At 48.6% G+C, this 20,199-nt stretch overlaps 1 protein-coding gene across 1 annotated transcript in view; it reads left to right on the forward strand.

Moving 5' to 3' along the window:
- Positions 1-20,199, forward strand: part of INO80 (INO80 complex ATPase subunit) — a 348,126-nt gene that overhangs the window by 51,801 nt on the left and 276,126 nt on the right. The window contains 1 exon segment of the mRNA XM_033951235.1: positions 17,872-18,030. Within this exon segment, the coding sequence (XP_033807126.1) occupies positions 17,872-18,030 (159 nt within the window).

Here is a 20,199-nt window from a genome sequence, read left to right on the forward strand (position 1 = left end):
TCGACATTAAGAAGAATCCTTAACAGAATTCAACTAAACCTGCCATCCATAAAATACCTTCACTACAAGCAAATTTTTCACTCTTTGCTAACTTATCTGGGGGTAAAAACCTGGAATGACCTCCCAGAAGAAATCAGAAAAGAGACAAACTACACTACATTCAGGAAAATCCTAAAGACACCTCCACCCTTCTTTTTCATTTAACTGTTTTCAGCTTCTATATTGCACCCCCTACTTCTAGGCCCCTCCCCTTGCTTCTCCATGCCCCCACCCTCTACCTTCCCTTTTCCTCTTTGATCTGTCGTCTTGAGTTTGTGTAGGTTTGTACGACTCACAAATGGAAGATTAGATTAGCTCTGGAAGTAGTGCCTTGGGCTTGCTTTCACATGAGGCCACTGCAGCAGTCACTTCTCTCCCGGTAGTACCCGGTATCTCAGGACTACAATCATCATCTCCACTGGACTCCTCAAACTTCACTCAGCATGAATTGGTGACTCAGCGAGATCAGTCTGTTTAAAGGAATGCCACTAGCATCGCTGGTCTGGAATATCATTGTTCCAGCAATATCCTAGATTTTCTTTCCCCCCCTTTTTTTAGGAAGTTTTCATTTAATTTCCAACTAGGGAGGATAATTGAAGAAATGTACAGATGTATAAATGTCACTTCTGCCTGCTTAGAAGTTAAAGAAGTTTAAAATGTTTTTCCTAGAACTGAAAAGTAATGGCGGAATAGAAATCACTAATGTAATGTAATTACTTTGCTAAAGGATGGTATTGCCGGCCAGATGATGTGGATTTAGATCACTGTTTATTTTATTTTCCTTTTTGTAACTTTATGCTTATAGTTGTAATTGGATATTCCTGAGTTTGTAGCAAATGAATTAAAAAAAAAAAAAAAAAAAAAAAAAAAGCATCGTTGGTCTGGATCATAATTACTGCGGATGCCAGTCTGTTGGGATGGGGGGCTCAGCGCCTTTAGTCCATAGAAACATAGAAGATGACGGCAGAAAAGGGCTACAGCCCATCAAGTCTGCCCACTCTGCTTACCCACCCCCTGTCTATGCCCTAATGACCCAATTTCCTTATCTTGACCCTTGTAGGGATCCCACATGGGTATCCCATTTATTCTTAAAGTCTGGCACGCTGTCTGCCTCAATCACTTGCACTGGAAGCTTGTTCCAATGATCAACCACTCTCTCTGTGAAGAAATACTTTCTGGTGTCGTCATGAAATTTTCCGCCCCTGAGTTTGAGCGGGTGCCTTCTTGTGGCCGAGGGTCCCTTGAAAAAGAAAATATCTTCTTCCACTTTGACACGTCCCGTGAGGTACTTAAATGTTTCGATCCTGTCTCCCTTCTCCCTACGTTCCTCGAGAGTGTAGAGCTGCAATTTGTTCAGTCTCTCTTCGTACGAGAGACCTTTGAGCCCCGAGATCATCCTGGTGGCCGTCCGCTGAACCGATTCAATTCTGCGCACAGGGAGTCTGGTCTCCGGAAGAGACTTAGTGGTCCATCAATCTTCTGGAGTTGCAGGCAATCAGGCTGGCGCTTCTGTCATTTCAGGCCTTGATTCAGAACAGACCGACCAGGGTCTTTTTGGACAGTGTTGCAGCAGTAGCATTATATCAACAGATAGGGAGATACACGAAGTCCTCATTTGGCAAGCGAGGCAATGGTTCTGCTGCAGTGGGTGGAAGCTCATCTTCCTCTTCTCTCGGCGGCTCACATTGCAGGACAAGCAAATGTTCAGGCAGACTTCCTCAGCAGAAATCTTCTAGATCCCAGAGAATGGGAATTGTACCCTTTGGCGTTCCAGCTGGTGGTGCAGAGGTGGGGCCTCCCAGAAATAGACCTCATGCTCTCGTCTCGAAATACAAAGCTTCCTCAGTTCTTCAGCAGACATAGGGAGCGGGAGTCAGAGGAAATAGACGCGTTGGCTCTGTCTTGGCCTCACGGTCGTCTTCTATATGTGTTTCCCCCTTGGCTGATGATAGGTCATGTGCTTCATCATGTACCTCGCTTTTAGGGCGCGGTGATACTGGTAGCTCCGGATTGACTGCGCCGGCTGTGATATGCAGATCTGATGGGCCTTTCGATGGGCGAACCATTTCGGTTTCCAGTGACACCGAATGTTATCTACCAGGGTCCGATCAACATGGAAAATCCATCCCACTTGATCTTACATTCTAGCTTCTGAAAAGTCACAGCTGAGGTGTAAGGGATATATGGAGCAGGTTATTTCGACTCGTCTCCAGGGAAAAAAGAGATCTACGTCTGCATCTGTGCTAGAGTCTGGAGCAGTTGTCTCAAACTCAAACCCTTTGCAGGGCCACATTTTGGATTTGTAGGTACTTGGAGGGCCTCAGAAAAAATAGTTAATGTCTTATTAAAGAAACTAGTGTTTAAGCCCGTTACATTAACGGGTGCTAGAATATATGCCTGTCTGTCTTTATTTATGTCTCTCTCCCTGCTCCTGTCTCTTTCTTCCTGTCTCTCTCTCTCTCCCTGGCACCCTTTGTCTGTCTGTCTTTCTTCCTGTCTCTCTGGTCCCCTGTCTGTCTTTATTTCTGTCTGTCTCTCTCCCTGGCCTCCTTTGTCTGTCTGTATCTCTTTCTGTCTCTCTCCCCCCCCACTTTCCTTTGCAGAAGCAGCAGCGGTATTTCCCTTCTCCTCCAGGTCCCTGTGAAGTAGTAGCAGCATTTTCCCCCACCCCCATTCCCTTCTCTCCCCCCCACTTTCCTTTGCAGAAGCAGCAGTGATATTTCCCTTCCCCTCCAGATCCCTGTGAAGTAGTAGCAGCATTTCCCCCCACCCCCCATTCCCTCCTCCCCTACTTTCCTTTGCAGAAGTAGCAGCGGTATTTCCCTTCCCCTCCAGGTCCCTGCTGAAGCAGTAGCAGCATTTTCCCCCACCCCCATTCCCTTCTCTTACTGTGAGCTGTCCTGCTCCGTTCGGCCCCTCCCCCTTCCCTACCCTTCCCGCGGGCTGGCCTGTTGCGGCTGAAGGTTTTTTTCCAAGTTTCAAAGTACCGGCGGCTCCTCTCACGATCCCCGTGGTGGCTGATCCTCCTGTAAAGAGCAGCCTGTGATGGTGGCTGGCTTTAGCGAACCTCGCAGGCCGCTCTCCAACTCGGGTAGCACATTCCTTCTGACGCAATCCCGTGCATCAGAGGGAATGTGCTACTGAGGTTGGAGAGCGGCCTGCGAGGTTCGCTAAAGCCGGCCACCATCGCAGGCTGCTCTTTACAGGAGGATCAGCAGCAGCGGCGGCAGTGGCGAGTGAAGACTGAGGTGTGTTCCCTGCTGAGGACGCGGGCAGGGAGAGAGCTTGCCTGGCTTCCATGGTGAGTGAGGGCTGGAGGAGGGGAATGGCCAGAAAGTTCCCTGCCGCTGGGTTGGCTGCCACGGATCACACACCACAGCGGCAGGGAGCACAAAATCCTAAGTCGCATGTGCGCTTAGTCTTTTATTATATAGGATGACAATTTTGCATGAGGTAAAACTTATAGTTTATAAATCTTTCCTTTTGGCTAAGTCTTAATAATCTGTAATTTATAGCTAAAGAGACACATGATCAAGAAACTGTTTTATTTTATTTTTGTGATTATGATAAATATACCGAGGGCCTCAAAATAGTATCCAGCGGGCCACATGTGGTCCTTGGGCCACGAGTTTGAGACTACTGGTCTGGAGGGTTTTCGATTCTTGGTGTGGTGCTCAAGGTATTTCGCCCTTCCATGCTTCTCTGACTAGCATTCTGTCTTTTCTACAGGACAGTGTAGCCAAGGGGTTGGCGTATAATTCCCTTAAAGTTCAAGTGGTGACCATTGTTTGTTACAGGGGCCCCGTGTCACACTCTTCTATTGTTTCTCAGCCTGATGTAGTTCGATTCTTGAAAGGTGTACAGCATGTTCATCCACTTGTTAAGAAGCCCTGTCCGGAGTGGAGTCTTATGGTAGTCCTTGGGGGGTTACAGAAGGCCCTGGTGGCAATGGCTTCAGCCCGGCGGGTTTCTGAGTTGCAGTCAAATGTCCTGCAGGGATCCTTTTTTGCGGTTTACGGATTCTGGGGTGTCAGTTCGGACAGTACCATCATTCTTCCTAAGGTGGTATCAACCTTTCATGTCAACCAATCTATCTTCTTTCCTGTTTTCCAGGAGGAGGGCTGGGGGGCGCATTTCTCTTCACTGCATTTTCTAGATGTGCATAGGATACTTCTATACTATCTGCAGGTTACCAACGAATTTCAACGTTCATATCATCTCTTTGTATTATTCGTGGGACGCAACAAAGGTATGGCAGTGTCCAAAGCTTCCATCGCTCGATGGGTCAAGGAGGCCATTGCTTCCTCTTACTTGATAGTAGGGAAGCGGTTTCCAGAAGTGCTTCATGCCCATTCAACCAGAGCAATGGCTACTTTATGGGCTGAGTCCAGAGGTTTTTCCTTGGAGGAGATTTGTTGTGCGGCTAGTTGGTCTTCTAAGAATACCTTTTCTAAGCATTACCGGTTGGATGCGGCAGCACGTGCAGAGCCTGCTTGTCATGCTTCAGTCATTGCAGAGACGGTGTTTGCTTCCCACCCTGATTGAGGATTGCTTTGCTACATCCCACTAGTCTCTGGATTCATCTACTGCTGTCAAAGACTTTGCTAAAATCTAATTCTGTTACGTCCCTTCTGGATTCCATACACTAGGTTTTCAATTCCAACCCGCAATCCGGGAGTTGCAGAAATCCATCACTTTTCTGAGCACTTATTCTTCCCCCTTAGACTGAAAGCTAGAGCTATATCCAATTTCAGTTTCTGCAAGCAATCTGTGCAGAAGTCTTTTGAATTGCTCAGCCTTTTCTTTTCTTTTTTTTTAAATTTTAAAGATTTTTATTGAAAGTTGAATAAAATATACAAAGCAACATGAAGTGAATATCATCATACACAAGAAAAGGCAATATGCGACAGTAGTACAGAAAAGAACCACCATCTCAAAAGGAAAAGAAAAGTACATCATACCAATGCTCTATATATCGGATACCCACACAAACTGTACCCTCACCCCCTAATGCACTTTAACATAACCCCAACATGAGACTGCCCCCTGTTGTTTCTTCAGGAAGTAGTCCCCACAAAGCAAACCCACCTTAAACCCCCCTATACCCCCCCAAAAAAAAATCAGTAAACTTAATTCAAAGAATCCACCTTGTCCATAATCAGAGACCAAGTCCGGGTAGAAGAAAAATAATAACCATGCCTTTTCGCAATACATAGCTCCAATGCACTCATTATCCCAGGACAAGCAGGCAGCATATTCTTAACACATGGGTGACGTCACCGACGGAGCCCTCGGTACGGACCTTTTAACTAGAAGTTTCTAGTTGGCCGCACCGCGCGTGCGCGAGTGCCTTCCCGCCCGACGGAGGAGTGCGTGGTCCCCAGTTTCTTCGTTTCCGCGGAGCGAAGAAGACGCGTGTATTTTTTCAACGGCCGTTGAAATCACTTTTTGCCTTCCCGCTCGCGCTTTTGTTCTAAATTTTTCTTCCTCTACCTTCGGGTTTCCTTTTTCTTTGAATTGCAAAAAAAAAAAAAAAAAAAAAAACTTTGATTTTTCTTGTTTCTTTCGTTTTTGCCCCGGCGGGGCCTGTTGCCATTATACAGGCCTCGGACTTCGATTTTGCGGAGGCTATCTTCCCCTTCATGCCCCCGCAGGTCGGTTTTAAGAAGTGCCAGCGGTGTGCACGCCCGATCTCCGTTTCTGACCCACACAATTGGTGTTTGCAGTGCCTGGGTCCGGAGCATCGGGCAGATTCCTGCACCCGCTGTGCCACTTTACAAAAACGTACTCTTAAAAACCGAAGAATCCAGCAAACCCTTCTCTTCGGCTCCGAGTCGGCGATGGATTCATCACCTTCAACGGCGGTACCGCAGAAATCGGCACCGTCAAGCTCGACACCGACCGATCCCGCATCGGCGCCACTGGCGCCAGGTAAGCCGGCTAAGAAGCCTTCCTCTTCCCTCGAGCGCCCTCCAGCTACGGTGACGACACCGTCCATACCGGCATCGCACCGGTCCCGTAAACGCTCCGCCCCGATAACGGTGAGTGCCTCGTCATCGGCCTCCTCATCGCCGGGGCGTGGAGCGGCATCCAAGGAACCGAAGAAAAAGAAAGCGGTTCCGATGCCACCCCTAGATGACCGTATCTCGGCCATTCTACAAACTCAGCTTCAGGAGCAGTTGAAGAAACAACTTGAACAACTGCTACCCTCTATCCTGGCACCGCTCCTTCCGGTACCAGACCGGCCCGAGCCCCGCACCGAGCCCCCGGTGTCCACTCCTTCGGTACCGGTAAACACCTCGATGCCGATCCTTTCGGCCCAACAACTTCCTGATGATCCTGTGGTTCATTCTCAACCCACAGTGGATCCTACTCGGCACCAGGCGGTACGGCACTCTTCTCGGGACCGAGAACGACGCCGATCGTCCTCCCCTGGTACCGTTTCGGTGCGCTCTGGTAAATCTTTGTCCAAGACTCGCCACACCGCACCCTCCACCCCGGTGTCCCGACATGCACCAGAGGTCAGGGATCCTGATTTATGGGAGGAGACTCCTCTCGGTACCGAGGAGGATCCCTCCTCATCTGATGAGGAACCATCGGCACCTGATGCCACCTCTAAACCTGAGCAATCCTCTTTTTCTAAATTTCTGAGGGAAATGTCTGCTGCTCTGTCACTTCCCCTTGAATCTGACTCCAAAAAGTCCCAAGCCTTTTTAGAAGCCTTAGACTTTGAGCAACCTCCTAAAGAGTTCCTCAAGCTTCCCGTACATGACATCTTACGGGAGACATTTTACAAAAACTTGGAAAATCCCCTCACGGTACCGGGAGCTCCCCGTAAACTGGACAACCTTTACCGTGTCATCCCTATTCCAGGATTCGACAAATCTCAATTGCCCCATGAGTCCCTTCTGGTGGAATCCACCTTAAAAAAGACTCAGGGCTCCAGTGTCTATGCCTCTACCCCTCCTGGCAGAGAAGGTAAGACCATGGACAAGTTTGGCAAGAGACTTTACCAAAATGCCATGCTTGCCAACAGGGCAAACAACTATTCCTTCCATTTTTCCTTTTATCTCAAACACTTGGTCCAACAGCTGTCTGCCCTCCAGAAGTACCTACCTGAGCGCAAGGTCCCGCTATTCCAGCAGCACATATCTGGCCTTCTCCAAATGCGCAAGTATATGGTCCGCTCGATATACGACTCCTTCGAGCTCACCTCTCGGGCCTCTGCCATGGCTGTAGCCATGCGTCGCTTGGCCTGGCTCAGAGTCTCCGACCTGGACATCAACCACCAGGACCGCCTGGCCAACGCCCCCTGTCTCGGGGATGAGCTTTTTGGAGAGTCACTGGATTCCACCACCCAGAAACTCTCTGCCCATGAGACCAGGTGGGACACCCTGATCAAGCCGAAAAAGAAGGCTCCGCCTGCTCGACCCTATCGGCCTCAATCATCTTACCAGCGGAGGTTCTCAGCCAGGCCACTCAATCCGCCTCCCCAACAATCTCGGCGACCCCGTCAACAGCAGCACCATGCCCAGGCTCGGTCTCAGGCCACTCAACCCTCCAAGCCTCCTCAGCCTGCTAAACAATCTCAGCCCTTTTGACTCTTCTCTCCAGGGCATAGCCAGTCATCCACCCTCGCTGCCTCTTCCACAGCCTATCGGGGGTCGTCTCACCATTTTCTCAAGCCGTTGGGAAGTCATCACGTCGGACCAGTGGGTCCTCAACATCATCCGCCACGGCTACTCTCTCAACTTCCAGACTCTGCCTCCGGACAACCTTCCCGTAGAGTCTGCTTCAAACTCATCTCAAACCCCCCTCCTCCTGAGGGAGGTTCAATCCCTCCTCCTTCTCAATGCCATCGAAGAAGTACCTCCAGATCAAAGGGGGCAGGGATTCTACTCCCGCTACTTCCTGGTACCCAAAAAGACGGGAGACCTCCGTCCCATTCTCGATCTCAGGGACCTCAACAAGTGTCTGGTCAAGGAGAAGTTCAGAATGCTCTCCCTTGCCACGCTCTACCCTCTTCTTTCTCAACACGACTGGCTATGTTCCCTGGACCTCAAAGAGGCCTACACTCACATCTCCATCAATCAACATTCTCGCCGCTACCTGCGGTTCCAGGTACTGCACCACCACTATCAGTACAAGGTGCTACCGTTCGGCCTCGCCTCCTCACCCAGGGTCTTCACCAAGTGCCTTATAGTGGTAGCGGCCTTCCTCAGGTCTCACAACCTCCAGGTGTTCCCCTATTTGGACGATTGGTTGGTGAAAGCACCTACGTCTCCACTTGTGCTACAGGCTACTCATCACACCATCTCTCTCCTCCACCTCCTGGGGTTCGAGATCAACTACCCCAAGTCGCATCTGCTTCCCACCCAGCGACTTCAATTCATTGGAGCAGTTCTGGACACCACGCTAATGAGGGCTTTTCTCCCCTCCGATCGCAAGCAGACCCTGCTCCATCTCTGCCGTCAGGTACTCATGCATCCCTCCATTCCTGCTCGACAGATGATGGTCCTCCTGGGTCACATGGCCTCGACAGTGCATGTCCTTCCTCTGGCTCGTCTCCACCTTCGTACACCTCAGTGGACGCTCGCCAACCAGTGGTCACAGACTACGGATCTTCTTTCTCATCCCATCTCTGTGACATCATCTCTTCAGCAATCTCTCCAATGGTGGTTGAACTCCTCAAATCTTTCCAGGGGTCTTCTTTTCCATCTGCCCCCCCACTCTATGATCATCACCACAGATGCGTCCCCCTACGCGTGGGGAGCTCACCTGGGAGATCTACGCACCCAGGGACTTTGGACCCCACAGGAGCGTCGTCATCACATCAATTTCCTGGAACTCAGAGCCATGTTCTACGCCCTCAAGGCTTTCCAACATCTTCTCTGTCCTCAAGTCCTCCTCCTATGCACAGACAATCAAGTCGCCATGTACTACATAAACAAGCAAGGCGGCACCGGATCTCGCCCCCTTTGTCTGGAGGCTCTGCGCATCTGGACCTGGGCCACGGACCGCAATCTCTTTCTCAGGGCGGTCTATATCCAGGGCGAACAGAACTCTCTGGCCGACAATCTCAGCCGCATCCTTCAACCTCACGAGTGGACGTTGGACCCTCCGACTCTACTCTCCATCTTTGCTCGATGGGGCACTCCGCAGGTGGACCTCTTTGCAGCACCTCACAACCATCAGCTGCCCCAATTCTGTTCCAGACTCTTCTCTCCTCACCGTCTGGCCCCGGATGCATTCCTGCTCAACTGGAGGGATCGGTTCCTCTATGCCTTCCCTCCACTTCCTTTGATGTTGCGGACCTTGTCCAAACTCCGCAAGGACAATGCCACCATGATCCTCATCGCCCCTCGGTGGCCTCGTCAACACTGGTTCTCCCTTCTGCTTCAACTCAGCTCCAGGGAGCCCATTCCTCTTCCTGTGTTTCCTACTCTACTTACACAGCAGAATCAGTCTCTACTACATCCCAACCTGTCTTCCCTCCACCTGACAGCTTGGTTTCTCTCGGGCTGACCTCTCCGGAGAATCTATCTCAACCGGTCCGCCTCATTTTGGACGCCTCCAGGAAACCGGCCACTCTCCAATGTTACCATCAGAAGTGGACCAGATTCTCCTCGTGGTGTCTCCGGCATCATCAAGAACCCACCTCTTTGGCGGTGGAAACTGTCTTGGAATATTTGCTCTCGCTGTCCAACGCTGGCCTCAAAACCACCTCCATCAGAGTCCACCTCAGTGCCATCACTGCGTTTCACGAGCCTATTCTCGGAAAACCCCTCACGGCTCATCCTCTGGTTTCAAGATTTATGAGAGGGCTCTTCAACATCAAACCGCCTCTCAAGCCTCCTCCCGTCGTCTGGGACCTGAATGTGGTTCTCTCTGCTCTCATGAAACCTCCGTTTGAGCCTCTTGCCACAGCTTCATTCAGGCTTCTTACCTGGAAGGTGCTTTTCCTAATTGCCATCACCTCTGCCAGGAGGGTTAGCGAACTGCATGCACTGGTTGCCGACCCACCGTTCACTGTTTTTCACCATGACAAGGTTGTTCTGCGTACCCACCCTAAATTCCTTCCCAAGGTGGTCTCAGCTTTTCACCTCAACCAGTCCATTGTGCTTCCCGTCTTCTTCCCTAAGCCTCACTCGCATCCTGGAGAACAGGCGTTGCACACGCTGGATTGTAAGCGTGCCCTTGCTTACTACCTTGATCGTACCAGAGCTCACCGAACATCCCCTCAGCTCTTTTTGTCTTTCGATCCCAACCGTTTGGGCCGTCCTGTCTCCAAACGGACACTTTCAAATTGGCTTGCTGCCTGTATTGCCTTCTGTTATGCTCGGGCCGGTCTCTCACTGGAAGGATCTGTCACGGCCCACAGAGTCCGAGCTATGGCTGCTTCTGTGGCTTTCCTCCGTTCCACGCCCATCGAGGAAATCTGCAAGGCGGCCACTTGGTCCTCAGTTCACACGTTCACTACTCACTACTGTCTGGATGCGTTCTCCAGACGGGATGGACACTTCGGCCAATCTGTGTTACAGAATTTATTTTCCTAATGGCCAACCATCCCTCCTCCCTCTTTGTTAGCTTGGAGGTCACCCATGTGTTAAGAATATGCTGCCTGCTTGTCCTGGGATAAAGCACAGTTACTTACCGTAACAGGTGTTATCCAGGGACAGCAGGCAGATATTCTTAAGTCCCACCCACCTCCCCGGGTTGGCTTCTTAGCTGGCTTATCCTAACTGGGGACCACGCACTCCTCCGTCGGGCGGGAAGGCACTCGCGCACGCGCGGTGCGGCCAACTAGAAACTTCTAGTTAAAAGGTCCGTACCGAGGGCTCCGTCGGTGACGTCACCCATGTGTTAAGAATATCTGCCTGCTGTCCCTGGATAACACCTGTTACGGTAAGTAACTGTGCTTTATTTGAAGTTTCAAGGACCAAGCCAATAGGCTAGGCAGTTCCAATGACTGGCTATCAAGCACTTGGCCACTGCCAAACCCCACCTGCGAAGTTTAGTTTGCCAGGTATGTAAACATATATTATGAAGGCCCAATAAACAACCCTGTGGTGTAAAAGACAGAAGGAGTTGTAACAATTGAGACAGACATCCCACTACCTTCCTCCAAAAAGGTTGCAAAATTGTACAGCCCCACCAAACATGGAGGAAAGTACCCAATGCCACCCTACATCGCCAACAGATATCGGAGGCCCCCGGATACATCTTATGCAAGCGGGTAGTCGTAAAATACCACCTAGTAAAAACTTTGTAAGCATTCTCCTGAATGAGAATACAGGAGGAAGCCTTACCCACCTCTAAACACATCCTGGACCAGACTCTTTCCGAAGAAGAACATCCCAGATCCCGTTCCCAAGCTGTTTTATATGGGGGATAAAAAGGAGTGAACCCCCTAAAATATTGATAAAGAACTGAGATGGGCCATGGAAAATCCCACAGCACTATCCACAATTGTTCCAAATGAGTGGAGGAGCTCGGGGACCCCCTCATCCCATCCCTGAGTGAATGAAATGCCTAATTTGCACATAAGCTATAAAGTCCCCCTTGGGCAGAGCACAACTTGTTTGAAAAGCTTCAAAGGACACCAGGATTCCCCTATTCAGAACATCCTGAAAAGTAATTAAATCTGAGCCCTCCCAACGCAAAAATGTACAACTCTCCTGACCAGCAGGAAACTGTGGTTCATCACGTATCGCCCCTAAAATAGAGGGTACCAAGCCCGACTGATCCATATGTATTAAATTGGGCAAAAGCTTCCCTAGCCTAAGAGCCAGGACCTTTGCCAAAATTTTTGCATCCGTATTTAAGAGTGAAATGGGGCGATATGCCCCGTAGCTCGAAGGATCCCTCCCAGTTTTAGGCAATACAGTAATACCCGCCTCTCCCATGGACGGTGGGAAAGAGAGTCCCTCCCACACCCCATTTAACAACCCGAACCAATAAGGGGGCCAAAGCATCGCGATAACTTTTATGAAAAGAGTTAGTTAGTCTTCAGACGAGTAATAACACCCAAGATCTCTTCCAAAGTTATAGGTTCATTAAGACATTCCCTATCAGCATCAGCCAAATGAGAGAGGTGCACTTTATTTAAATAAGCAGATATCGACTCGGAATCTACTCCATCTACATTCCCATACAGCTTGGTATAAAAAGTCAAAAAAGCCGATCCAGTGGATCCATCAGTTAAATGTTTAACCCCCGCTGCATCGCGTATGCGCGTAAGCATTGCCCTAGCCTGTCGCAATTTAATAAACTGAGCCAACTGCGACCCTGCCTTATTATTATATTCATATATAATTTGCCGTAACCTCAATCTGGAAAAATCTATGTCTTCCATTTATAAAATAGAAAGCTCTGCATGCACCTTCAGCAATTGTTCATAGACTAAGGGATCCTGGTGTCTCTGATGGAAATGCCCCAAACTGATCAGGCGCTCACGAAGAGCCAAGGAGCGCCGCACTCTCATTCTCTTAAAACGAGCCCCTCACTTAATAAATACACCTCGAATGCCCACCTTTAGAGCACCCCACAGAATGGAATCACTAATCGAACCATTATCATTAAACTGGAGATATTGGTCAATAGCAACCTCCACCTCCTGCAATACCTGGGTGTTTTAGGAGGGATTCATTTAGTCTCAAAAAATTGTGCTGAGCCCCCGCATCCCAGTACTCCGCACAAGTAACCCAAACGGGGGCATGATCCAATATCTGTATGGGGCCAATTTCTGCCTGCCTCATGCCTCCCCACTGATTGCGATGGGTCCAAATCCCATCAATCCGGGCATAGGACCGATGAGCATGAGAGTAATGGGTATAAGTTTGTTGAGAGAGGTGCAGCAGGCGCCAGCAATCAACCAATCCCAGGGAGGTCATCAATGCAAGAAAGGCCCTACGAGATGCTCAAGAAGGCGCCCAAGACCCCCGCCCCCCGGGAATGATCTAACTGAGCATCCAAAGTAACATTAAAATTTCCCCCCAAGTAGACAGAGTCTTTTACAAAAAAACTCACCAAGTCATGAGCAAGAGAAGTATAAAATCCAGCCTGACCTTCATTAGGTCCATACAAATTAATGATGGTGAGTGCTCTGCCTTGTAAGGTATCCTGAAGAGCCAAACGTCTCCCCGTAGAATCTCTATACACCTGCTGCACCACTAAACCCAAGCCTCTACGCACCAGAATAGCCAACCCCCCCCCCACCTTCTTAGGGGTCCTGCCACTTTGATGAGTCCAAACTTGCTCAAAGGCAGGCGTATGCAACACTCCCACATCCCGATGCCTCAGATGAGTCTCCTGAAGCAGACAAATATCCCACTGTAGCCTCTTCAATTCATGATATACTATACTCCGTTTACCTGGACTATTCATCCCATTAACATTCCATGACCCTATAGAAAAAAGTTTACCATCCCCCCCTGCTGAACCCCTCCCTGCCCCACCCCCCTTACTGGTTGCTGATCCTCCTTTGTCAAGATTAGCCAGTCAGTAGAAAGTGATATCTTCCACAGGTGACTACTCTAAACCCCCCCGCTTCCCCCAGCCATATCCAAAGAACATCCCCACCCCCAGCCAAACATTCGTACAACAAACCAAACTCCTAATTCCCCAACATCACACTCCACCCCTTCCAACCTGAGCAGAGTAAAGAACATGAAACCAGCACACTCGCACATAGCTGACATATAGTGTAAAGCAGAAATTAGAAGTGTGTATAGGACTAAACCCACACCCAACTCAGCATCATCCTTGTCCAGCAATATTCAAAGAAACCCACTAATGGGGCTCAGGAGTTCCTCAGGTAGCAGATTTGGCAGTTTTCTTGCCCAATCTCAATACTGTGGTCCAGGTCCCATTCAGCCCAGAGGTAGTTGCAGCAGCGGGAAGACCCGCACAGCTCAAGTCTCGCATTGCAGACCATGTCTCTGTGACTGTACTCGCTCGTTTAGATTTTCCATTAACTGTCAGCCAGACTCCAAAGGGGAAAAGCCAGTGATACTTATAATCCTCAGCACATAATGTCTGTGTAACTTCTTTAAAGGCTTTTCGTTTCTGCAGTGTGGACCAAGCTAAATCTTGATAAACCCCCACTTTCAAATCTTTCCACCGAAATTGCGGTTGATGACGTGCCGCTTGCAAAACTTTTTCCTTCAAAGTGAAGTCCCCAAAACAGGCAATAATATCCTTTGCCCCCTGTCCTCAGGATGGCCCCAAGCTACGATGGGCCCGCTGCAGCAAGATATCATCTGGCACCGCTGCTCCAGCCGCGCTAAGGATTTGATGACAAAACTCCCGTACCACCAACTTACAGTCACGATACGCTTCCAAATCGGGTATGCCCTTAAATCTCAAGTTACAGTGGCGGGACCGATTTTCAAGATCCTCCACCTGCGCCTGCAACTCTTGTAGTTCAGTGGAAATACGGTTAGTATTATCTTTAATACTCGACACAGAGGTGGATAGCGCTTCCACGTGGTCTTCGGTCACAGAGACCCGGGCCCCTAATTCACCAACATCAGCGCGAAGCTCCGCCAGGGCCGTTTTCACATCCTGGCGGACCCCTACCATTTCCTCCTTCAGTTCGCTGAACCACATCTGCATGGTCTTATGTGCCTATCCATTTAATTCTATCTGGTGTGCCGGTATGCCTTCGTCCTCTGACTCGGATTGAGTCGATGGCCCTGCGGCCATCTTGATTTTTTCCACGCTCTTGCCCGGCAGATCAGACGCCGATTTTTCCCCTCCTTCTCCATAATATTTATATTTTTCTAGCTTTTTCCGAGTCGCCATAACTAGGGTACGCAAATCCTCTCAAATCGCCAAAAATACTATGTGCTAGAAGCAGTCCACTCCACTTTTCACTTCAGCCCCTTCGGAGCTCTCGGTTTAGGCAGCCATTCACCGGGATGATGTCACTTCCTCCTCTGCTCTGGTTTTTCTTGTTTTCTACTATTTTTTTTTCCGTTGTTTCAGGCTCTTTCATGCAGGGAATCCTTTCTCCGTATACTGTACCGTCCATTCTACCAAAGGTGGTTTTTACCTTCCAGGCCACCCAAGAGGATTGTTTACCTGAGTTTCCTTCCTTGGGTTCAGAGCGACAGGATCAGATCTTGCACAAGTTGAATGTCAGGAGAATCTTGCTCCACTATTTGGAGAGGACTAATAATTTCCAGCTGTCCGATTACCTACTTTTCCTGACTGCTGCGCCTTGCTGTGTTTGGCTGGCATTCAATTCCTTGATAGCTCAATGGGTTTAAACTTTGATTGTCCATTTTCTGAGTCTTACATAGCTCGCGGCAAGCAGCCACTGGTTTCTGTTACGGCCCATTCAACTAGAAGTATTACTGCATTATGGGCGGAGTCTCGGGTGTTTCATCCAGATGAAATTTGCAGGGCGGCTACTTGGTTCTTTCTTCATACTTTTCCCGGTTTTACTGAGTTCATTTGGTGGCTTGTTCAGATGCGGGGGTTTTTTTTTGGGTGGGGGTATCTCTGTGTTGAGGGCAGGCTCTTCTGTCCCTCCCTAGCTGCTACAATTGCTTTGGTACGTCACCTAGCATATGGAATCCAGAAGGGATGTATCAGAATGAAGATTAGGTTTTTACCTTCGATAATCTTCTTTCTATTAGTCCCTGTAGGATTCCAAACGACCCGCCCTCTCTATGTATGTTCAGTTGTTTAGAATAGCCTGCTTCTTTCTGCCTCAATTATTCTCCATGCAGTCTTGAAGTCTTTCTAGTCAGTTGATGGATCCTGTGAACAGTTTTCCACTTCTGTGAGTATGCTTTACTGAAGGCTGTCATGTGAGTTCTTGTTGCACACAACAGGTTAGTTCTACATAGTTCCTCCAATGTTTTGCTGGATTGCCTTTGTGCCGGTTTATTACTCGTTTCATGTTTTGCAGAGCAGACCAGTTCAGAAATTATTTTTGTTGCTGGGGATCTTCCCCCATACCCCTTTGTCCAGAATTTGTTCAGTTATGTTGCTTGGCTTTGGTACTCATCTGGATATAGCTCTAGCTCTCAGTCTAAGGGGGGGGGGGGATGTACTCAGAAAAGTGTTGGATTTCTGCAACTCTCGGGTTGGGATTGAATACCTAGCATATGGAATTCTACATCTTTGCTTTGCTTTCCTGATTGCTTGACCAGCCTCTTAACTTTTCCAGATATTTTTTTTCTGTCTTCCTCTTTCTGCTTTAATTTGAAACAAAACCATCCTTTTAAAATAAAATTATTTCTAGTTCTTTGAAATATTGAATAGTTGGACACATGAGTGCATATCTCAAGCGAAGTATAAAAATACTGTGTGTTCATTAAAAAGTCTATTTTCTGAGGACATTGTTTTCACATATGGACAACATCATCCACGAAAGCCCAGTACGGGTGCTGCCCAGAGTTCTACAACTTCTAGAAGCCTTTGGCAAGGATGACAACAAGCATGTGTATCTTCCTGCTTGCCTGACTTGAGCAAGACCTGCAGTTTTTTCTTTTTCCAAACAGAATGTGGCAGCCATTGGTAAATGCACTCTATTCAGTTGGCTAGCAGACTGCATCTCCTTCACTTATGCACAGGCTGGACTGGATCTGGAAGGTCATGACACGACGGCATATGAAGCCAACTTGAGATCAGTCTCCATTAAGGAGATTTACAGAATTGTGATGTTCTCTTGAGTCCACATATTCACATCTCGGTATTGCCTTGAATAGAATTCTGATTCAACAGTTGATTCAGTAAGACAGTTCTGCAGAATTTGTTTGGAGTCTAGAATCCAACTCCACCCTCCTAGGCCCATTCATTTTTGTTCCAGGCTGAGATTCACAACAGGAAATGTTATTAGAATTATTACTACTAGTTAACCTTGCCATTGCAAGCCACTATTGATTGTTTTTTGTTTGCAGTGAGCCTGGTAGGTAGAGGTTCCCACATGTGAAAACATAATGTCCTGCTTCTCCTCAGAAAATACAAAGTTATTCACCTCTAGAAGGTGATCTCTGAGGACAGCAGGTTATCTCGTGTACCCTCCCACCTTCTCTTGAAGCTGCATTAAAAAAGCATAGAGAATCCAACTATGGGTCCCATTTGAATTGGGTGGGCAGGAAGGCACATGCGTATGCAAGGTCAGACTTGCCCAAAGGTTTCCAGAAGTTGTAGAACATTGGGCTGTGTCTGTACCTGGGGCTCAAACAACTGTCCTTGAACTTATGGGCTTGAGTTTCATAACAATGCCCTCTAGCTTAGGGGTGTGAGAATAGAAGGTGGTGATATCCTCTCAACATGTTACAGTAGGAAGTGGTGTTTATTGGATAAAGACTTATTTAATTTTTACATCAAGGATTTTTTTTCATTGTTTTATTGGTTAAAACCTAAAATCAGACACCCTATAAGTAAGTATTGGGATCCACTTATGCCTTTTTCTTAGTAGTTCAAGTTGAACTTTATTCAGGCACTGTAGCGATTTCTCTGTTTCTAGAGGGCTCATAAACTAAGTTTGTATTTGCAGGATTAAGTGACTTGCTCAAGATCTAACGGAGTTGCAGTGGTATTTTGAACTCATTTGCATAAACTTGAGAAATCTGGCTTATCCCATGTGCAAGGTTCTGTTGAAAGGAAGCAGCTGAAGACATTTATCTGCCCCCTTATTAATTTTCTCTTGCATGCACTAGTTGCTTGGTAACCATATACTACATTCTACCAAAGAACACCTGAGCTGTAGTCGCTGTGATAGTGAGTGATGCAATACGCTTTCAGCTGTGAGGTCTTCCTTGTAGAATAATCGGTCTTCTCATCTTTCCTTTATTATGTATTTGCTTCTCTCAGAGCATCCTGCTGAGTGAGGATTCTAGTGACACAGATTCACAGAGTGATGAAGAAGGTGATGAAGAAGAATTCTCTCTCTCCAAGGATGAACTGTACAACATGCTGCGACTGCACAAATACAAGAAGCTGCATCAGAGCAAATATAGTAAGGACAAAGAGGTAAGAAAGCTCCCTCCTGGTTATGCCATGTGGAAGAGTCTTCCCACACCTTGATTCCATATACCAGTTAGGCCTTATCTCCAGCGTACTGGTCATTGCTTAATGGCAACAACTAGTTGCCCGATTTAGAGTTGGTAATTCTAGGGAAAGAGCTGTGATGCATGGCTTCTGGCCAGGATATTTGTTGAATGATACATAAAATAGGGGAAAAAATTTCCAGCTTGATATGAATGAAGGCCTACATCAATGGTTCCCAATGTGGGGCCCATGACCCTCAGGAATATGTAGCAATATAATATAGGGTCTGCCAGAAGGCAAGGAAAGTGCAGCTGCTGAGAATAAAAGCAAACTGACCTCACTTTAAAAGAGCCCTGTTCTTATTCTACCTATGCCCATCAAACTGGGGAGCAGGAAGCCTGCGATGAGGAGTAGAGGCTGGTAGGGAGGAGAACAAACCATCATGTAATCATAGCCAAGGCAGTTTTTCAAAAGATTAAACCTGCGATGCCCTCATTATGGATGTGTGTTCTCGCAAACCTGAGCCTTACAGCTGAATCCCCCACAGACCAATGCTCAAAATCTCTTCAGAAATCCATCTTCAGACACCCTAATGCCAGCTCAAAGTTAGATGTAGTGGTGGTATGGATGCTCAAATGCCTGCATGTACAGGTAGACGATTTTCAAGAAAAGGTATACTTTAGACGTATTTTTCGAGAATGGACATTTTACCGCTGCCAGCTTTGGACCACTAGCGCCCTACGTCCAAATTGGCCTTAGATGTATTTTTTTATTATGCCCCTTTAAGTTATTATAGTCGTAAATGGGGGTTAGTAATAGAGAGAAGTGACAAGACAGTAACACTTGATAATGGGTAAGAAATCCAATGTCTCTATTAAGTCTTTTTGTTTTAGTCTTGATCTTTCTAGTTGCATGTGTTTTCCATTCTTGTGAGTCTCTAAAGTTTCCTTTAACTTTAAGAGAGGTCTTTAAGGGAGTGATCTTTCATTAAGCAATGTTCACCTACTGAGTTGTCATTCTATGTTTTTTTTCTGTAATAATTTAGTCGCTTTCAGAATACAGTACAAAGTTTTAATAAATTTGAAAAAATGAATTCTGAATGTTTAGGGCACAGTGTTTTTTTAAATAAATATGGGGTCCATTGGCTCTTTTTGTTGACTCACATTAAGAATTTTATTTTCTGATTTTATCATTACACATCCGGGAGGGTGGGAGGTAATTGATGTGCCTCAGGCCGCGCCCCCAGGTGGGACCTAAGGCTCCAGGGCCTATTCTGATTGGCCCACGCGCCTTAGGCCCCACCAGTAGGCGGAGCTTTGGGACGGATGGGCCAATCCGGCCTCATTCCGTCGTTGGCTGCCTGCCGGACAGGCGGGTTTGGCTCCCGTCTGTCTGGCCAACTAGCAAAGGTACGGGGAAGGGGGATGGGGGTGTCGTGGGGGTCGGCCAGGGGGGTCGCGGGTCGGCTGGGGGGGCGGTCGGAGGTTCTTGGGGGGGGGCGGTCGTTGGAGGGAGGGAGGGGGGTTTGCGTCGAGGGCAGGAGGGCCTGGGATCCCTCCTGCCCGTAATGTAGTGCGGGGTGGGGGTGGGGGGTCGCCGTGGCCAGGAGGGTTTGGGCTCCCTCCTGGCCCGATATTGTCGGGGAGTCGGCCGGGCAAGAGGGCTTGGGCTCCCTCTTGCTCCGATCGCGGGTGCGGGTGGGAGCGCGTGCGAGCGGTCGTTCGGGGTGGGGGGTGCGAGCGGTCCTGCTGGGGGGGGGTGAATCGGGCGTCGGGCGGGGTGGGAACTATGTAGAAAAACTTTTGTATCTCGTGGGCTCTTATTAGACTCTCTGCTGTGTCTTCCAGAAGGGAGGATATTTAGTGGGCAAGCCATAAGCTTCTAATAAAAGCATTTATGAGGGGGCGGTCGGAGGTTCTTGGGGGGGGGCGATCGTTGGAGGGAGGGGGGTTTGCGTCAAGGGCAGGAGGGCCTGGGATCCCTCCTGCCCGTAATGTAGTGCGGGGTGGGGGTAGGGGGTCGCCGTGGCCAGGAGGGTTTGGGCTCCCTTCTGGCCCGATATTGTCGGGGAGTCGGCGGTCCTTCGGGGTGGGGGTGCGAGTGGTCCTGCCAGGGGGGGGGGGGGGCAGGGCAGGGCGGGTAAACGGAGAG

The sequence above is a fragment of the Geotrypetes seraphini genome, chromosome 7 (assembly GCF_902459505.1).
Source record: "Geotrypetes seraphini chromosome 7, aGeoSer1.1, whole genome shotgun sequence".
Classification (NCBI taxonomy): Eukaryota; Metazoa; Chordata; class Amphibia; order Gymnophiona; family Dermophiidae; genus Geotrypetes; species Geotrypetes seraphini.